The sequence below is a fragment of the Balaenoptera ricei genome, chromosome 3 (genome assembly GCF_028023285.1).
Source record: "Balaenoptera ricei isolate mBalRic1 chromosome 3, mBalRic1.hap2, whole genome shotgun sequence".
Classification (NCBI taxonomy): domain Eukaryota; kingdom Metazoa; phylum Chordata; class Mammalia; order Artiodactyla; family Balaenopteridae; genus Balaenoptera; species Balaenoptera ricei.
This window is the reverse complement of record NC_082641.1, coordinates 31492340-31513488: the sequence shown is the minus strand read 5'-3', so window position 1 is coordinate 31513488 and position 21149 is coordinate 31492340. Positions and strand designations below refer to the sequence as shown.

The 21149-nt window shown below is 37.7% G+C and overlaps 1 protein-coding gene and 1 pseudogene across 3 annotated transcripts in view; one reads left to right on the top strand and one right to left on the bottom strand.

The window, feature by feature from the left end:
- WDR70 (WD repeat domain 70) overlaps positions 1-21149 on the bottom strand; it is a 327284-nt gene that overhangs the window by 244230 nt on the left and 61905 nt on the right. For all 3 annotated transcript variants that reach the window (XM_059916261.1, XM_059916260.1, XM_059916262.1), the window contains exon 7: positions 13125-13258. In XM_059916261.1, coding sequence (XP_059772244.1) covers positions 13125-13258 — 134 coding nt within the window. The remainder of the gene's footprint in view (positions 1-13124; positions 13259-21149) is intronic.
- LOC132362039 (nucleotide triphosphate diphosphatase NUDT15-like) lies at positions 13672-15168 on the top strand (annotated as a pseudogene).

Below are 21149 nucleotides of genomic sequence, written 5' to 3'. Positions count from 1 at the left end.
CCTATAGACCACTAGTCTCCCAGATAATCAGTTCTTCTCCCTATAGTGTTATTGGTTTCTTGTGTACCTTTCCAAGAATATTTAATGCATATATAAGCAAACAGTCTATATTATTTTTTCCAAGCTTTTTAAAAAACTATGTACTATTCCATACTGTGCTTTTTTAACTCAATACATTTTGAAGACTGTTCCACAACTGAACCCTTTCTCAATGCCTTAGGTAGTGCATTTAATTTCAGTAATAATACCTTCCTTTTGATGGGAAAGTACTTTAGAGACCACTTTGTGGTGATAAATAATTTTATTATATTATTATTTAACTGAGTATGAACATATAACTAGGGTCATTTTACTAACAACTCTTACAAGAGTATAGATTTGCAATGAATTTAAAAGAAAACACTGATCAGGACTTCCCTGGTAGTGCAGTGGTTAAGAATCCACCTGCCAATGCAGGGGACACAGGTTCGAGCCCTGGTCTGGGAAGATCCCACATGCGGCAGAGCAACTAAGCCCATGCGCCACAACTACTGAGCCTGCGCTCTAGAGCCCGCAAGCCACAACTACTGAGCCCGTGCACAACAACTACTGAAGCCCACACACCTAGAGCCCATGCTCCGCAACAAGAGAAGCCACCACAATGAGAAGCCCGCGCACAGCAACGAAGACCCAATGCAGTCAAAAGAAATAAAAAGAAATTTTTTAAAAAAAGTAAACACTTATCACTGCACTCCCACAGGAATGATTATCATCAAAAAAACAATAACAAATGCTGGTGAGGGAATTCCCTGGAGGTCCAATGGTTAGGGCTCTGTGCTCTCACTGCCGAGGGCCTGGGTTCGATCCCTGGTTGGGGAACTAAGATCTCATGAGCCACATGGTACAGTGGGGCGGGGGGGGACGCGGAACTGTTGGTGAGAATTTAGAGAAACTGGAACCCTTATATATTGCTTGTGGGAATGTAAAATGGTATAACCACTTTGGAAAACAGCTTTCAAGTTATTAATATGTTAAACATAAATTTACTATATGACCTAGCAATTTGCAGTTTAGGTTAAAAGAGGTGGAAACATATGTCCAAAGACTTGTACACAAATGTTCAAGCAGCATTATTCATAATAGCCAAAAAGTGGAAACAACCCAAATGTCCACCAAATGGTGAATGGATAAACAAAATATGCCATATATATATATATGCCATATGCCACCTATCTATCTATCTATCTAAAACAGAATACTAGTCAACCATAAAAAGGAACAAAAGTCCTGATGTATGCTACAACATGGGTGAACCTCATAAATACTATGCTAAGGGAAAGAGGCCAGACACAAGAGACCACATATTGTATGATTCCATTTATATGAGACATCCAGAAAAAGCACACCTATAAAGCAGAGTAGTGGCTGCCTAAGGCCGGAGGTAGAAATGGAGAGTGACCACAAATGGGAATGAAGTTTGTTTTGGGGTGATGATAATTAGATTGTGGTCATGGTTGCACAACCCTGAAAGTTTACTCAAAACTATTGAACTGCACGCTTAAAATGAGTGAATTTTATAGTATATAAATTAAACTCAATAAAGTGATTTTTTTAAAGCAAATACTGAAACAAAATAACCAATGACATTCAAATTAATTCTAAGATGTTGTTGGCTGACACAACGCTATAAAGAATGAAACAACTTCTTTATTGTGAGACAAACTGATTATATCCCTCTGCCACGGTCCTTTAATCGGCCATCAGCTGAACAAGTTAATGAATACCTGTTGCCTGCACTAGCACAGGCCTATTTTGCTGTGTTACAGCGATGATCCAGTCTTCCCACCAAGTGTCTCTATTATAACTACTATGAAAACTTTGTTCACACAACACTTTATGACAAAACAGGCTTTCACTTGGCATTTTGAAGGGTGTCTCTGCTCCCTTCTCACGAGGCCGTGGCAACTGAAAGTGAACGGAGCATTTGAGCCCAGGTGATTTTAAACACAAAGGTAAACAAACGCAGGCATTAGCGTTGTGCCAAATGGTTATCAAAATGAAAAAAACAGAATTTCTAAATTAATAAAAAGAATTCATGAACCCCTGAAAATATGCCCATAAACCCCCGTCTGAGAAACCTGTAATGTGCCAAGTCTCAGAATTTACTGCAGTATGCAGGGCTGAGTGACCTCATGCTGAACAGTCACAGAGTTGAGCAGTTCCAGTGAGTGCCCATTCACAGAATGCTTTGGGAAGACAGTCTCCATAATGCATGGCCCAAAACAACTGTGTCTTCAGTTGTGGATCTTTGGTGGACTTCTGAAGTGGAAACTTCTTTTAACATTTATATGAATAGCGATTTTAAAGCAACAAACACCTAATGCAAAATAGTAGCATTCATCCACTTGAAAAGGCTGAACATCTGACACAAACGATGAACAAACTACTGAAAACCATTATCATATAGTAATTAAACCTGCAAAAAAATTTCTCAAAAGTGAATGTAAGTACACAACCACTTAAATCAATACTTACTACGTATGAAATCGTGTTACATCTGACTAAAAACACTTTATTGACTAAATTATCCCAGAACTTAAAGCAAGAACCAGGCTTATAAGTTTCCAAACTAATGATTAACTTGTTAGTCTGTTAGCAGACCAGAAGATCAGAGTAGAGGAATATAATTTATTTTCAACAATTAAAAAAAATTCATTCTATATGTCCCACTGAGGTTCTCTTTTACTTTTGCATATCGAATACAGGCAATCCTTGCTTTGCATGGTTCTGATATGCATGAATTTCAGTCGCCATGCTTTAGATAAATAATACCAGGCCCCAACAACATGGTTCAACTTTCCGTTACTATGGTATATTAACTGTGAGTAACTGCATAAAGTACAAATTTTGCTACTAGCCCTTCAGTCCAAAAATCACTATATAAATAGCAGCTGTGCATCCTGATCAATGACCAATCACACCACTTCCTCCAAAATCTGTCCCTGATTGGTCACTGTGCATGTGTTACTCAGTTCATGCACAGATAGCAAAGCACATAATTGTGCTGCCTCCCTTGTCTCCCAGGGATAAACCCATGTGACATTTCACAAAACGGATAATCAAAAGACGGTTATTTGACAATGTCAACATTTTTAAATGTGCACAAAAGGCATTTCATTTCTTGCTATCTATTCTTAAGAAACACACAATTTACACATATGCCCAATGCAGTATAGAGGCAATCATTTCATCATTTATTCAGAATAGTGAAAAAGTGGCCATAACCCAAGTCCATCAAGGGGAGAATAGCTAATCAGTGTGGTGGTTTTCAAAGTATGTTCTCAGATCAGGTACGCCAGTAGCATGTGGGAACTTGTTAGAGATGCAAATTCTTGGCCACACCAGACCTAAAGAATTGGAAACTCTAAAGGTAAGGTATAGCATTTAATATTTTAACAAGCCCTTCAGATGGTTCTGATGCCTATTAAAGTTTTAAAACCACTTAACTATGGTAAATTATACATAGTATGCTATGTAGCGCTTAGAATATAGTAGTATACGTGTAGTCTTATTAAAAATCTCCAAGCGATATTGTGAGTGAGAAAAGAATTATGGAATAACCATGATCTGACGTAATTTATGAAAATAAATATAGAATACACAGTTTTTTGATAGATACATTTGATATTTGTTGATAACTGCATGGAAAAACCTCAAAAAATATACACCATAATGAAAACAGTGATGAAATCTGAGAAGAAGATTAAAATGAAGATGATATGCCGCGGAGCGACTAGGCCCGTGAGCCACAGCTACTGAGCCTGCGTGTCTGGAGCCTGTGCTCCGCAACAAGAGAGGCCGCGATAGTGAGAGGCCCGCGCACCGCGATGAAGAGTGGCCCCCGCTTGCTGCAACTAGAGAAAGCCCTCGCACAGAAACGAAGACCCAACACAGCCATAAAATTAAAAAATAAATAAATAATAAAAAAAAAAAAAAAAAAAAAAAAAAAAATGAAGATGATAAAGGAAGAACTTTAGTTTTATCTGAAATGTTTTAATTTCTGTATGAAAACGTTACTTATGTAGTACTTGATGAATTAAAGTGTTTTTAAAAAGAAAAGAATAGAGAGTATTTAGTCATTTTTAAAAGGGCTGAGATAAGAAATTCTTATTTTGGGCTACCTAAGTGATCCAAAACTACTCACAATATTTAATGACAAGTTTTACTTCATCTACATTTTTTTTTTTTTTGCATAGAGGATACAACCAAAGGGTTTGTGATCCCAAGGATTCTAATTCTTAAACCTATATATATAATTATTAAGAATCTATGAGGAAACATAAAGAAAGTAAAAAGTGACTAGCAGATTGTATCAGAGAAAATGTGGTACTGATTTTCACTAAGTGACAAAGGAAGACTTTAGAAACCAGAGATCCATAAATCTAATATTGATACTGGGTAAAAGTCCAAACAAGTTACTAAACAGACTTCAAAATACCAAAAATGAAAGATGCATCAAAAAGAAGTTGAACAACAAAAGAAAAGCATTTTTTAAAATTTGATTTTTATACTGGTGGATCAAGGAAACATTTAACATCAGTCTTTTCAAGGTGGCCCAGGAGAGTGAGAATGAGGCTAAGAATACTACAGCATCAGAGTCCTTTGGAGAAATTCATCAGAGGTGCCCCAAATCCAGAATACCTTACCTCAGTCTCACCCATAAATTTAGAACTTTTGCCTCCCCTCCTGAATGGCTATGGGGGTCCTTTGTGTGTGAATACCTCTTTGAAACCCACTTATTCATCATAATGTTGCCTCTTGAATATCAGCCAAATTCTGACATCTGCTATTACAGGTGAGGAGATAGTCTGAAAACAGTATAATGTGTTTTTATATCTTTAAGACAGTTAACAAATTCCCTCAAGTTTTCTTGGTAGATGATATAGAAATAATGTAGATGGGTGACAAAAAAGTTATGGAAGAGTTTAGCTGAGTAACTGGTATGCATGGATTCTCATATGAGTGAACCACTTAATCTAAAAAGTTGTTTAACAGATCAATGTCAAAACAAAGAAAGGTTTCTAACGGCATACTAAAGTCTGACTCTTGCGGTATTTAACAAGTTATCAATTGAATGAGAACTTATTGCACATTTATCAAATTTGCAATTGGCAAAAACCAAGGGTCTGATGATTAATATATTGGATGTCAGCATCAAAAACAGGAACAATGAGCTAATAAAATAAAGAGAATGATATTGAAAGCAAAAAAGAAAAAGAAAACAAGTAAATACCTGCACTGCATTTTTTTCCTTATTTAAAAATTTAATTTAAATTTATTATTATATAATATAGACACACCACACACGCAAATAAATTTAACAAAGATCATTTGTGGCCTGTAAGGTCTAAAACACTATCTGACCCTTTACAGAAAATGTTTGCCAACTCCTGGTCTTGACTAGTAAGTCTTCCTCAAAAATATGTTCTATCTTTGAATTTGAGTATAAAAATCAAAGACATTAAGTAAACATTCTGTAATATTAAATTTAAACTGGAATGGGGATACAGATTAACAATTCTGAAATTATTTTACATGTATACTGGGGTTAAACAAATATATAAATGGATGGGAGGTAGAAGTGAGGTTTCTCACTGGAGGAAAGTGTAAGTTTCCAAGACAGAAGAAGAGGGAAGGCTAGAATGAATCAATGTGTACTGGATTAGAGTCAGAGACTTCAGTATGGACTCATGTTTAGCTTAATATAAATGCAAAAGGATACAGAAACAATTACACATATAGCGCATACATAGGTTAGTACACAGGCATAAACTTCCTAGCTCTGTTGAGAAGGCCTAGAAGCAGTGACACCCCACGGGCAACAAGCACAGGAAGAGTCTAGATCCTTTTTTTCTGATATCATTCTCCAAAGAAATATGACTAATTCTAGCACAGGGGTAAAGAAAATATGAGTTTGGAACATCTCATAGTACCCAAAAGTAAGGAAGTATAAACAAACAGACAAACAAAAAGGCATGTCAAAGAAAAGAACACAAGAGGCAAACTGAAAGAGCTCACAATGGCCACAGCTCAGTATTGACTTATAATTCAAGGTATAAATAAATAGAAATGAATAAATAAACAAACAAACAGTCTTCCTTGCAGAAGAATTCCAAGTAGTTTATGTAATTATCACCCCCTCCAGGAGGTAGAACTTAATTTTTCCACTCTACCAAGTGTGAGCAGCATTTGTTGACTTGCTTCCAAAGAGTGGCATATGGAAAGGGGAGGAAAAAGTAACTCTGTAGTGGAGAAATCTTAAAAACATGATAGAATGTACCCCTGATATGTGATAAGAAGGGCACTTCACCTCTGTGATATTCAGCCCAAAAACCCACAGCCTCAGTCTAACCATGAGAAAAACGCCATTAAAAAATAAGTCAAGGGATATTCTACAAAATACCTGACCAATACACCTCGAAACTGTCAAGTCATGAAAATCAAAGAACAACTGAGAAACTATCATAAACCAGAGGAGACTAAACAGACGTGAAGACTAAATGTAATGTAATATCTTGGAAGGGATATTAGTTTATAAAAAAAGTGAAATCCAAATAAAGTTTGGCATTTAGCTAATGATTATGTACCAATGTTGGTTTAATTATCACAAATGTAACGTGACATGGTAATGTAAGATGTTAACAATAGGAGAAACTGGGTTAGGGGCATACCTGAACTCTGGACTATCTGTACATCTTTTCAGTAAATTAAAAAATATTCAGAAATTTAAAGTTTACTAAAATTTTGAAATGGAAATGTCAATATGATCTCATCATTTAAGCACACACACACGTATCTATATTTTTCACCTCTTTCCACTGAAAAGGTCAAGAAGTAATGATACCCCAATATCAATGAACATGTGTAGCATCCAGATTTGGTCTCTGAACACCATTCCCACTAACAAAACAGGTGTCTGTGGGGAATTGCTCACTCTGGGACCTGGAAAGGCATGTATTGGGAAGCCTACAACATGTTGTTCCAGAAAATAAGTAAGCTTTTAAAGACTAACGAGGTCACGTCAAAACTACATAGCAATCAGGGACTCCCAATGGCCAAATCTGGAACACTTTAAACATCAAAAAGAATAATGACTGGGACTTCCCTGATGGCACAGTTGTTAAGAATCTGCCCGCCAATGCAGGGGACATGGGTTCAATCCCTGGTCCGGGGAGATCCCACATGCCGCGGAGCAACTAAGCCCATGCACCACAACTACTGAGCCTGCACTCTAGAGCCCAAGAGCCACAACTACTGAGCCTGCACACCACAACTACTGAAGCCCGCATGCCTAGAGCCCGTGTTCTGCAACAAGAGAACCCACGGCAATGATAAGCCCGCACATGGCAACAAAGAGTAGCCCCCGCTCTCCACAACTAGAGAAAGCCTGAGTGCAGCAACGAAGACCCAATGCAGCCAAAAATAAACAAAAATTTTTTAAAAAAAGAAGAATGACTGCAATTGACTGAAACACATGAAAATTTTAAAATCATAAATACCAGTAATCAAAAAGAAAAAGCAAAAAAATTTTTTAAAAAACTATCACCACGAATAACAGCAACAACTCATTTATCAACACCAACCTGTAAGCTAAAAATGAGTAATAAAAGGGAAATAAGTAAGCATTTATCCTGACTCTGGGGTAGGAACTGTATTTCAGAGGAACCAAATAACATCAGGCATGAGGAAAAGTACTTCTCTTAGAAGAATGCCAGCAAGTAAAAGTAGATGAAACAACAGAATTAGAAAACCACTATCTTGCAGCCCTCAATGAAATAAATGATTCAGGTATGAATAATCAATGGATGCTAAACTTATTAAGTGAAAGGATGAATAGAATCTGGATATTTACATGGTACCAAGGTATTTTCCCCCCAAAGTTCTTGCCTATCTCAAGTATGTAATATTAACTTTACAGTGGAGGAATCAGATGTCCCAACTTACTCCAGGGATCAGTCTTAATTGCTAGTCACTAATAGTGACAACAACCAGACAATACACGCCATCTGATGTGAAACAATATGGATTATAATCAAGCCTTTGGATCTTCTATAGGAAATACTGGAGATAAAGAAACAACTTAAATAATACCAAAAGGAAGCAATTAGGAAATCAGGAAGGAAGAATCTCATAGAGGACAACTAGACCTGTCTGTTTAACAAAGTTATGGGAAAGGAAATGGTTAAGGAAGGGTCAGTGTAGATTAAAAGAGATGTAAGAGAGATACAAAATAGATGTGATGTGTATTACTTGATTGGATCCATGTCTGACAAACCAGCATTAAAACACATTTTCAGGGACTTCCCTGGTGGTCCACTGGGTAGGACTCCATGCTCCCAATGCAGGGGGACGAGTTTGATCCCTGGTCAGGGAACTAGATCCCACATGCATGCTGCAACTAAGTCCACATGCTGCAACTAAAGATCCTGCCTGCCGCAACTAAGACCTGGCACAGCCAAAATAAATAATAAAATAAATAAATAATTTGTTTAAAAAAAGAACACATTTTGAGGGCAAATGGGGAAATTTAAATACAGAATGTTTATTAGAAATATTAAGGAATTCTGAAGAATTTTGTTAAAAATAATAATGGAACTACATTTATATAAGAAAGCGTCTGATTGGAAGAATCAACATTGTGAGATTGGAAGAATCAACATTGTGAAAATGACTCTACTACCCAAAGCAATCTACAGATTCAATGCAATCCCTATCAAACTACCACTGGCATTTTTCACAGAACTAGAACAAAAAATTTCACAATTTGTATGGAAACACAAAAGACCCCGAATAGCCAAAGCAATCTTGAGAACGAAAAATGGAGCTGGGGGAATCAGGCTCCCTGACTTCAGACTATATTACAAAGCTACAGTAATCAAGACAGTTTGGTACTGGCACAAAAACAGAAATATTGATCAATGGAACAGGATAGAAAGCCCAGAGATAAACCCACGCACATATGGTCACCTTATCTTTGATAAAGGAGGCAAGCATATACGGTGGAGAAAAGACAGCCTCTTCAATAAGTGGTGCTGGGAAAATTGGACAGATACATGTAAAAGTATGAAATTAGAACACTCCCTGACACCATGCACAAAAATAAACTCAAAATGGATTAAAGACCTAAGTGTAAGACCAGACACTATCAAACTCTTAGAGGAAAACATAGGCAGAACATTCTATGACATACATCACAGCAAGATTCTTTTTGACCCAGCTCCCAGAGAAATGGAAATAAGAACACAAATAAACAAATGGGACCTAATGAAACTTAAAAGCTTTTGCACAGCAAAGGAAACCATAAACAAGACCAAAAGACAACCATCAGAATGGGAGAAAATATTTGCAAATGAAGCAACTGACAAAGGATTAATCTCCAAGATTTACAAGCAGCTCATGCAGCTCAATAACAAAAAAACGAACAACCCAATCCAAAAATGGGCAGAAGACCTAAATAGACATTTCTCCAAAGAAGATATACAGATGGCCAACAGACACATGAAAGAATGCTCAACATCATTAATCATTAGAGAAATGCAAATCAAAACTACAATGAGATATCATCTCACACCGGTCAGAATGGCCATCATCAAAAAATCTAGAAACAATAAATGCTGGAGAGGGTGTGGAGGAAAGGGAACTCTCTTGCACTGTTGGTGGGAATGTAAATTGATACAGCCACTATGGAGAACAGTATGGAGGTTCTTTAAAAAACTACAAATAGAACTACCATACGATCCAGCAATCCCACTACTGGGCATATACCCTGAGAAAACCATAGGTCAAAAAGACTCTTGTACCAAAATGTTCATTGCAGCTCTATTTACAATAGCCAGGACATGGAAGCAACCTAAATGTCCATCGACAGATGAATGGATAAAGAAGATGTGGCACATATATACAATGGAATATTACTCAGCCATAAAAAGAAATGAATTGGAGGTATTTGTAATGAGGTGGATGGAGTTAGAGTCTGTCATACAGAGTGAAGTAAGTCAGAAAGAGAAAAACAAATACAGTATGCTAACACATATATACGGAATCTAAGGGAAAAAAAAGCCATGAAGAACCTCGTGGCAAGACGGGAATAAAGACACAGACCTACTAGAGAATGGACTTGAGGATATGGGAAAGGGGTGGGGTGAGATGTGACAGGGTGAGAGAGTGTCATGGACATATATACACTACCAAATGTAAAATAGGTAGCTAGTGGGAAGCAGCCACATAGCACAGGGAGATCAGCTCGGTGCTTTGTGACCACCTAGAGGGGTGGGATGGGGAGGGTGGGAGGGAGGGAGATGCAAGAGGGAAGAGATATGGGAACATATTGTATATGTATAACTGATTCACTTTGTTATAAAGCAGAAGCTAACACACCATTGTAAGGCAATTATACTTCAATAAAGATGTTTAAAAAAAAAAAAAAAAAAAAAAAAAAGAAAGCGTCTATCTTTCTCAAAGATAACACATTGAAGTATTTCAAAGTGAAAGGTGTGTCTGTCTTTATTTTTCTTATATTATAGTTGATTTATAATATTTTATTAGTTTCAGGTGTGCAACAGAGCAATTCAATAATTTTATAGATTATACTCCATTTAAAGTTACTGCAAACTAATGGCTATATTTCCTTATGCTGTACAATATATCTTTGTTGCTTATTTATTTTATACATAGTAGTTTGTATCTCCTTAATCCTATACCCCTATCCTGCCCCTCTCCCCTTCCCTCTCCCCATTGGTAACCACTGGTTTATTCTCTCTATCTGTGAGTCTGTTTCTGTTTTGTTACATACAAACAGTGTCTTTACTTTTAAATAATTCAAAAATTACAAAAATGAGATGAAGCAAATAAAGAAAAATATTTATAACTTAAATCTAGGTAAACGGTAGATGGCTATCATACTAATCCCTCTGCTTTTCTCTTCATACTAATCCCTCTGCTTTTCTCTCCATTTGAAATCTTTTTTACAGTAAAAAGGGAATTATAGATGAATATGTAAATAGATATAAAATACACACTGAGTCACAAAAACATCATAAAAAACAGAGTCACATTACTTTGAGATTAGGGGCAAGTGATGGCAAAGTTAAATAGTTCTCCTGATTTAAAGGAGTAACGTTCACATAATGTTTGCAATATTAGAGTTTTATATTAATTTTATATGACTTGTCAAGAATCCTATTTCTTCCCATCTATCTAATCTTTGATAGCTCACAATTACATATAGGATGCAACAATTTAATTACAGAAGAGAAAATAAGCTTATTCTTGGTTTTTTCTGCATTTTCAATTACAGCAGTGTAGCAAATGACACAGTTTAGTGAATAATAGAGCACTGGCTTGAGTCTCATGAGATATGTATTCCATTCAGAGCTGATCATTGATATAGCACTGGAGAGTCCTGAACAAGTCACCTTATAGTTGTAAAGGTAGAAGGAGAGCACAATCCCTATATGAATCAAGAGACTATCTATCATGTGGGGAAAAGGGATATAAACAACATATTTTAAGTACATTTTTAAAAGGTCATCATGGGGCTTCCCTGGTGGTGCAGTGGTTAAGAATCCGCCTGCCAATGCAGGGGACATGCGTCCGAGCCCTGGTCCGGGAAGATCCCACATGCTGCGGAGCAACTAAGCCCGTGCGCCACAACTACTGAGCCTGTGCTCTAGAGCCCACGAGCCACAACTACTGAGCCCGCAAGCCACAACTATTGAAGCCCATGTGCCTAGAGCCCATCCACGACAACAAGAGAAGCCACCACAGTGAGAAGCCCGAGCACCGCAACAAAGAGTAGCCCCCGCTCGCCGCAACTAGAGAAAGCTTGCACACAGCAACGAAGACCCAACATAGCCAAAAATAAATAAATAAAATAAATAAATTTATTTAAAAAAAAGGTCATCATACTAACTCAAGATAAATGTCACTATTTTAAATCATAAGACCTATTTTAAATATAGCCATAATTGGAGATACTCAGTTTTTTTTTTTTCCTTTCAATTGATCATATATCTGTTAAGATCTATTTAGGGAATTCTCAAATCTTTACTACTAGACAGCTTAAGAGTTATGACTTCAAACTTTACAAATCAATAATGATTTGTAGAACACTGACCAGAGCCACTTTAGTCAGCAAGGTTATTTTGCTAGATAACTATATAACTGCCAGAGAAATTTGAGGTCTGACTCAATTCTGATCCACATAAGACAGACATTTATTATGTAAATATCTATTGGCAAGTAAGCACAAACAATTCATATGATCTATTCTGCAGGCTTGAGAAAAATCCCAGCATCTCGTTTAGATGCTCCAACCACCACTTTCACAAAAGGTTCACTGGAAGCAAACGCTCAACAGTCCAGAGACAGGAACTTTCTCCATAAAGTTGATGAAACCCAGAGTTTACAAGTGGAGATTAAACAAAACCCTTAAGAGTTCAGGTTGAAGGCAAAACTAGATTTACACCCCATTCATGCAAGAGTAAGAAATTGAGTCAGAGTAATTTCAGCTCATCCACATATCTTGAATATTTTTAAATCTCATCATTGAAAGCTCATTTCCAACATACATTATGCAAGTTAACAAGATAGTTTCACCAATAAAATCCATTTCTGATATCCAATATGCTAAAAGATCAACGATGGTCAAAAGTAGAAATAAGAGGGTGGCTTATGGTAGCAACGTGTAAAGTCCTTTATAATATAATGCTAGCTGACCATACCTGCACAGTGCAGCACCGACTAGCACTTGGCTTAACATATGTTGTACACACATATATCATATTACACAGTATTTAATGAAGTGCTTTAAAATAAACTAGGCAAGGTAACAATTTCTAAATTAAAATATTTTTTAAAAAACAACAAAAGATGGAAAATGTCTTTAAAAAATAAATTAATGAAACTAAAGGAAATTTACTAAAGAAAAGAAACATAAAAGGTACACTTTGCTTTCATCTGAATAACAAATGTAGCGTATAGTCATGTAAACTTATTGTATTTTGGCAAAAATCATCATAAACGGAATTCAAATAACAAGAGACTCTGTCTTCAAATATGAAGGTATTAAGTTGCATAATACATACCATTCACAGGGCTGAAGGGATCGAAATGCCTTAAAAGAAGCATCCATTCCAGCAAAATCCCAAAACTTAACATCATAGTCATATCCTCCAGTCACCAAACGGGCACCTGAGGGATCCAGACCCAAGGCAGAAACCTGGTTTAAAAAAAAAAAAAAAATGGAGAAAAGCTACTTATTGTCTATTATAACCCCATTTCCTTTCTCTAACCCTACCTCCTACCTTACAGGCACTGTAAATATAGATCACCACTGCTGTTACTTCTGAAAAGTGAAAATGGAAAGCACCTTCTATATTATGTGGCTTTGTTATTAGGAGTATTATTTCTTTGAAATACAAGAAAATATTTTAGTTTAATCTAATCACTAGCTTCATCCCAACTTATCTACCATGTACTCAGAATAGCTGTCATATGATAAACTAAGTTGCTTTAGTATATAAGTAGAAATCTTACAAACAATTCAGCTTTTTCAATAAACAATTTTGAGGAAACCTTTAAGATTGTTTGACTATCACTAAATGAATAACACATGAATCTAAAATTCCCAAAATGAGTAATGCCAATAGGAACCATAAATCTATTTAACAAAATAGAGCAAAGTAGAAATTATTATCTTGTGCACTTGGCTAATTGTTTAGTCACCTTAAACAATTATTTTTAAAGCTGAATTTTTAAGTAACTAACCACATTATAATATCACTTATACTGGTTCCATAAAATATTTGCTTTCAAAGTGGTTAGTCCCTGGATCTACTGACCTCTCAGAAGGAAAGACTGCATTAGGAATATTAAATGTGATTATCATATACATGAGAGAGTAGAAGGATCATAGTTTTATATAAAGAAAGGCACTATAAATCAATCCTCCAAATACACTTGAAATGTTAATTAAATATAACAGAATTACTGCAGTCAAAACCAGATACTGACAAAATAATTTATACTCATTTCAATTACTACCTGTGAATACTGATTTCAGAATATAATGGAATTATATACAAATATAACGAATAACTTGTTATATGTTTAAATTAGATATGTACCCTAAATGGGTTAAAGAAAGCATACAAATGAGAGCTATCATTTGAATGCCTGAACAATATGTCTTAAAACAATCGAAAATAAAACTAAATAAACAGTAGTTTTTAAAGTCTATGAAGTGACTTGCTACCACCAACTACAAACTTACTTGCCTCCATGCCCACTCTATCCTTCTTCCCTCCTGTGAAAATTAAAGAGGTGTCCCTCCTCCTGATAAAGCTAACCCCACCAGTGTTCATCTCCCTGCAATGTAATTTGAAATTGCAAATTCATCTGTGACTTGTCTATTCTATTCCTGTCCTCCCCTCAAGAGTGTAAATTCCGCTCCTACCCCACGACCACCAGTGTGGAGCCACAGGGGCCAAGGCCCTGAATCAGGGTGGGAGGAATGGTGACCAGCTGCAGGCATCCTCACTGTTCTTCTGGGGAAAAGGACAGTGTTGTTTGCAACCTGCAGTTTCCAACTTCCTGGTGGTCATTTGGACTTCAGGGTAAACTGGGAAGAATGTGCCCAAAGGGAAACCTGGGGAGAAGCAGTTCTTCACCTAAAAAACGTTCACTGTCGTGAATTCTTTTTTTTTTTTTTTCACTGCGCTGCGCGGCACGCAGGATCTTAGTTCCCCAACCAAGGATCAAAACCGTGCCTCCCGGCAGTGTAAGTGCAGAGTCCTAACCACTGGACTGCCAGGAATTTCCCTGTTGTGAATTCTTTCACTGAGGAAGAGAATTACCATTATGTCACTATATTAATGAAAAAAGAAATGGATGTGATTCATAATTTAGAACCAAAAAATGTAGAACCTAAAAAAAAATGAAAGTAGGAAGTGTATTCCTTGGGAAGAATTTCCTGTACTGGACCAGCTTTTCTAGGCATTAGGTTGTTTAAAGGAACAAGGCTATGATCCTTCTCTGGATCATCTGGTAGGATACAAAGGAAATGATCTCTTAAGTGGCCAAGAAGATTCTTTGATTTTTTTTAAAAAAGACAAAATAAGGTCTGGCTAAGGAGTGGAAAATATCTAATTTCAGAAAAACTCCCATTTTATCTAAAAAGTTTCAAAAGACTGCTAGTTTATTTGCAAATTCTTAATATACCCACCACCTTTTCAGCCTTTTCTTGTGAAAATTTTCCTAGGATATGTGACTGCATTATATTCAGACAAAGAATATGTGATAATTGTTGAGAATATGGTTAATCTGCTTTCTATATCTCCCTGTGATATTTACTGTGCAGTTCATCAGCAGCAGCTTACATGGAATAGAGTGCAATAGAATTTGCCTTAGCATTTTAGTTCAAATAGAAATTCTAATTCAAATACTAACACAGTAAGCCTATGGCAGAATTTATCATGTTTGTTGATTTTCCTCTTTTCTTTTATTTAAAAAAATGGGAGTAGGGGGCAGTAATATACTGTGACAGTCCTTGCTAGAGGCAACAACTAGAGAGAACAGGACAGGCCATTAGGGTATATTTCCCAGGTTTGTGATTGAGAATCCAAACCAAGAGAAGTGAGACAAACCTCTAGGATCTGTATCCTATCATGAACAGGCCATGTAATCTGGGATTTCTCCCTTAATCTCTCTGAGATCCAGTGCCTTCACATGTAAAATGAGGAGATGAGAATACAGCAGTGGTTCTCAAAGTGTGATCTGGAGGATCTACAAGACCCTTTCAAGTGTACTCAAGATCAAAGCTATTTTTACAATACTAAGACATCATTTGCCTTTTTTCCAGAGGCTACAGGATGTGTGATATTGTAAAAGACTGAATGCAAAAAAGCAGGTATGATAAATCCAGCCCTCTTCCATTAAGCCAGACATTAAAGAGATTTGCAAAACTGTGAAATAATATCACTCTCCACATTAATGGGTTTTTTTGCTTTCAAAAAAGTAATTTTTCATAAAAATTATTTATGTTAGCATGTATCACTTTTTCTTATTTGTAAATGAGTTAAAAACTCTAAAAACAAGAAGAAAAAAAAAGAGTGTAAATTCCATGTGGACAAAGACCATCCTTGTGCCCAGCACAGTGCCTGGCACAAATCTGACACTTAATAAAAAACACTTTTAAAAAAGGAAGGAGGACTGTAAATAAAATAAACACATACAAAACAAACAGCTATGCAGTTTGACAAATATGAGATCAATTACCCTCTCTCAGGAAAGAACAGGATAAACTACAAAGTTCACTTTTCATTACCTAAGGACAGAAGAAAGATGGCAAAGAAGAAAGGGCAAAGTGACGAAATGAGATTTTCAATGCTAGCATTCTGAAGTATCAGGATCTTGGACTTGCCTGGTGGCTCAGTGGTTAAGAATCCACCTGCCAATGCAGAGGACATGGGTTCAATACCTGGTCCAGGAAGATCCCACATGCTGCAGAGCAACTAAGCCCATGCGCCAAAGCTACTGAGCCTGTGCTCTAGAGCCAGCGAGCCACAGTTACTGAGCCCACGTGCCACAACCACTGAAGGCCGTGCGCCTAGAGCCCATGCTCCGCAACAAGAGAAGCCACCGCAATGAGAAGGCCGCGCACCACAACGAAGAGTAGCTCCTGCTCACCGCAACTAGAAAACGCCCGCACGCAGCAATGAAGACCCAATGCAGCCAAAAATAAATAAATAAACAAACAAACAAATAAAGTATCAGGATCTCTGTGGCTGCTTATATACTCCACTTATTATCCACCAAAAGGTTATGAAAGGTAATGAGAAACATAGAAAACAAAGCTCTGGTGGAGCTTCAAGATGGCGGAAGAGTAAGACATGGAGATCATCCTCCTCCCCACAAATACATCATAAATACATCTACATGTGGAACAACTCCTACAGAATACCTACTGAATGCTGGCAGAAGACCTCAGACCTCCCAAAAGGCAAGAAACTTCCCACATACCTGGGTAGGGCAAAAAAACAAAAAACAGAGAAAAAAGAATAGGGATGGGACCCACACCAGTGGGAGGGAGCTGTGAAGGAGGAAAGGTTTCCACACACTAGGGAGCCCGTTCACGGGTGGAGACTGCGTGTGGGGGAGGGGGGAAGATTCGGAGCCACGGAGGAGAGCGCAGCAACAGGGGTGCAGAGGGCAAAGCGGAGAGATTCCCGCACGGAGGACCGGTGACGAACAGCACTCACCAGCCCGAGAGGCTTGTCTGCTCACCCGCCAGGGCGGGCGGGGGCTGGGAGCCGAGGCTCGGGCTTCGGAGAGCAGATCCCAGGGAGAGGACTGGGGTTGGCGGCGTGAACACAGCCTGAAGGGGGCTAGGAGCCTGTGCAGCCCGCCACTGCCAGAGTCCCGTGATCCAGGGACAACTTCCCCGGGAGAACGCACGGCGCGCATCAGGCTGGTGCAACATCACGCTGGCCTCTGCCACCGCAGGCTTGCCCCGCAATCCGTACCCCTCCCTCCCCCCGGCCTGAGTGAGCCAGAGCCCCCGAATCAGCTGCTCCTTTAACCTGATCCTGTCTGAGCGAAGAACAGACGCCCTCAGGCGACCTACACACAGAGGCGGGGCCAAATCCAAAGCTGAACCTGGGGAGCTGTGCGAACAAAGAAGAGAAAGGGAAATCTCTCCCAGCAGCCTCAGGAGCAGCGGATTAAATCTCCACAATCAACTTGATGTACCCTAAATCTGTGGAATACCTGAATAGACAACGAATCATCCCAAATTGAGGAGGTGGACTTTGGGAGCAATGATATATAAATTTTTTTCCCTTTTTCTCATTTTGTGAGTGTGTATGTGTATGCTTCTGTGTGTGATTTTGTACTGTATAGCTTTGCTTTTACCATTTGTCCTAGGGTTCTGTCTGTCCGGTTTTTTTTTGTTGTTTTTTGTTTTCTTAATTATTTAAAAAAATTTTTTTCTTAATAATTACTTTTTATTTTATAATATTATTTTATTTTATTTTATCTTCCTCTTTCTTTCTTTCTTTTTTTCTCCCTTTTATTCTAAGCCGTGTGGAGGACAGGCTCTTGCTGCTCCAGCCAGGCATCAGGGCTGTGCCACTGAGGTGGGAGAGCCAAGTTCAGGACACTGGTCCACAAGAGACCTCCCAGCTCCACGTAATATCAAAAGGTGAAAATCTCCCAGAGATTTTTATCTCAATGCCAAGACCCTGCTCCACTCAACGACCAGCAAGCTACAGTGCTGGACACCCCATGCAAAACAACTAGCAAGACAGGAACACAACCCCACCCATTAGCAGAGAGGCTGCCTAAAATCATAATAAGGCCACAGACACCCCAAAACACACCACCAGACGTGGACCTGCCCACCAGAAAGACAAGATCCAGCCTCATCCACCAGAAAACAGGCACTACTCCCCTCCACCAGGAAGCCTACACAACCTACTGAACTAACCTTAGCCACTGGGGACAGACACCAAAAACAACGGAAACTACGATCTTGCAGCCTGCAAAAAGGGGACCCTAAACACAGTAAGTTGAGCAAAATGAGAAGACAGAGAAAAACACAGCAGATGAAGGAGCAAGGCAAAAACTCACCAGACCTAACAAGTGAAGAGGAAATAGGCATTCTACTTGAAAAAGAATTCAGAATAACAAAAGTAAAGATGATCCAAAATCTTGGAAATAGAATGGAGAAAATACAAGAACCGTTTCACAAGGACCTAGAAGAACTAAAGAGCAAACAAACAGTGATGAACAACACAATAAATGAAATTAAAAATCTTCTAGAAGGGATCAATAGCAGAATAACTGAGGCAGAAGAACGGATAAGTGACCTGCAAGATAAAATAGTGGAAATACCTACTGCACAGCAGAATAAAGAAAAAAAATTGAAAAGAACTGAGGACAGTAACAGAGACCTCTGGGACAACAGTGAACGCACCAACATTCAAATTATAGGGGTCCCAGAAGAAGAAGAGAAAAAGAAACGGACTGAGAAAATATTTGAAGAGATTATAGTTGAAAACTTCCCTAATATGGGAAAGGAAACACTTAAGTCCAGGAAGCACAGAGAGTCCCATACAGGATAAATCCAAGGAGAAGCACACCAAGACACATATTAATCAAACTATCAAAAATTAAATACAAAAAAAATATATTAAAAGCAGCAAGGGAAAAACAACATATAACACACAAGGGAATCCCCATAAGGTTAAAAGTTGATCTCTCAGCAGAAACTCTGCAAGCCAGAAGGGAGTGGCAGGACAAATTTAAAGTGATGAAGGAGAAAAACCTACAACCAAGATTACTCTACCCAGCAAGGATCTCATTCAGATTTCATGGAGAAATTAAAACCTTTACAGAAAAGCAAAAGCTGAGAGAGTTCAGCACCACCAAATCAGCTTTACAACAAATGCTAAAGGAACTTCTCTAGGCAGGACACACAAGAGAAGGAAAAGACCTACAATAACAAATGCAAAAGAATTAAGAAAATGGGAATAGGAACATACATATCGATAATTACCTTAAATGTAAGTGGATTAAATGCTCCAACCAAAAGACACAGACTGGCTGAATGGATACAAAAACAAGACCTGTATATATGCTGTCTAGAAGAGACCCACTACAGACCTAGGGACACATACAGACTGAAAGTGAGGGGATGGAAAAAGATATTCCATGCAAATGGAAATCAAAAGAAAGCTGGAGTAGCAATTCTCATATCAGACAAAATAGACTTTAAAATACAGACTATTACAAGAGACAAAGAAGGACACTATATAATGATCAAGGGATCGATCCAAGAGGAAGGTATAACAATTGTAAATATTTATGCACCCAACATAGGAGCACTTCAATACATAAGGCAAATACTAAAGGGGAAATCGACAGTAACACAATCATAGTACCAGACTTTAACACCTCACTTTCACCAATGGACAGATCATCCAAAAAAGAAAATAAATAAGGAAACACAAGCTTTAAATGATACATTAAACAAGATGGACTTAATTGATATTTATAGGACACACCATCCAAAAACAACAGAATACACATTCTCCTCAAGTGCTCATGGAACATTCTCCAGGAGAGATCATATCTTGGGTCACAAATCAAGCCTTGGTAAATTTAACAAAATTGAAATCGTATCAAGTATCTTTTCCGACCACAACACTATGAGACTAGATATCAATTACAGGAAAAAATCTGTAAAAAATACAAGCACATGGAGGCTAAACAATACACTACTTAATAACCAAGTGATCACTGAAGAAATCAAAGAGGAAATCAAAAAATACCTAGAAACAAATGACAGTGAAAACACAATGACCCAAAACCTATAGGATGCAGCAAAAGCAGTTCTAAGAGGGAAGTTTATAGCAATACAATCCTACCTTAAGAAATGAGAAACATCTCAAATAAACAACCTAACCTTACAACTAAAGCAATTAGAGAAAGAAGAACAAAAAAAAACCCCAAGTTAGCAGAAGGAAAGAAATCATAAAGATCAGATCAGAAATAAATGAAAAAGAAATGAAGGAAACGATAACAAAGATGAATAAAACTAAAAGCTGCTTCTTTGAGAAGATAAATAAAACTGATAAACCATTAGCCAAACTCATCAAGAAAAAAAGGGAGAAGACTCAAATCAACAGAATTAAAAATGGAAAAAGAAGTAACAACTGACATGGCAGAAATACAAAGGATCATGAGAGATTACTACAAGCAACTTTATGCCAATAAAATAGACAACCTGGAAGAAATGGACAAATTCTTAGAAATGCACAACCTCCGAGACTTGAACCAGGAAGAAACAGAAAATATGAACAGACCAATCACAAGCACTGAAATTGAAACTGTGATTAAAAACCTTCCAACAAACAAAAGCCCAGGACCACATGGCTTCACAGGCAAATTCTATCAAACATTTAGAGAAGAGCTAACACCTATCCTTCTCAAACTCTTCCAAAACATAGCAAAGGGAGGAACACTCCCAAACTCATTCTACGAGGCCACCATCACCCTGATACCAAAACCAGACAAAGATGTCACAAAGAAAGAAAACTACAGGTCAATAT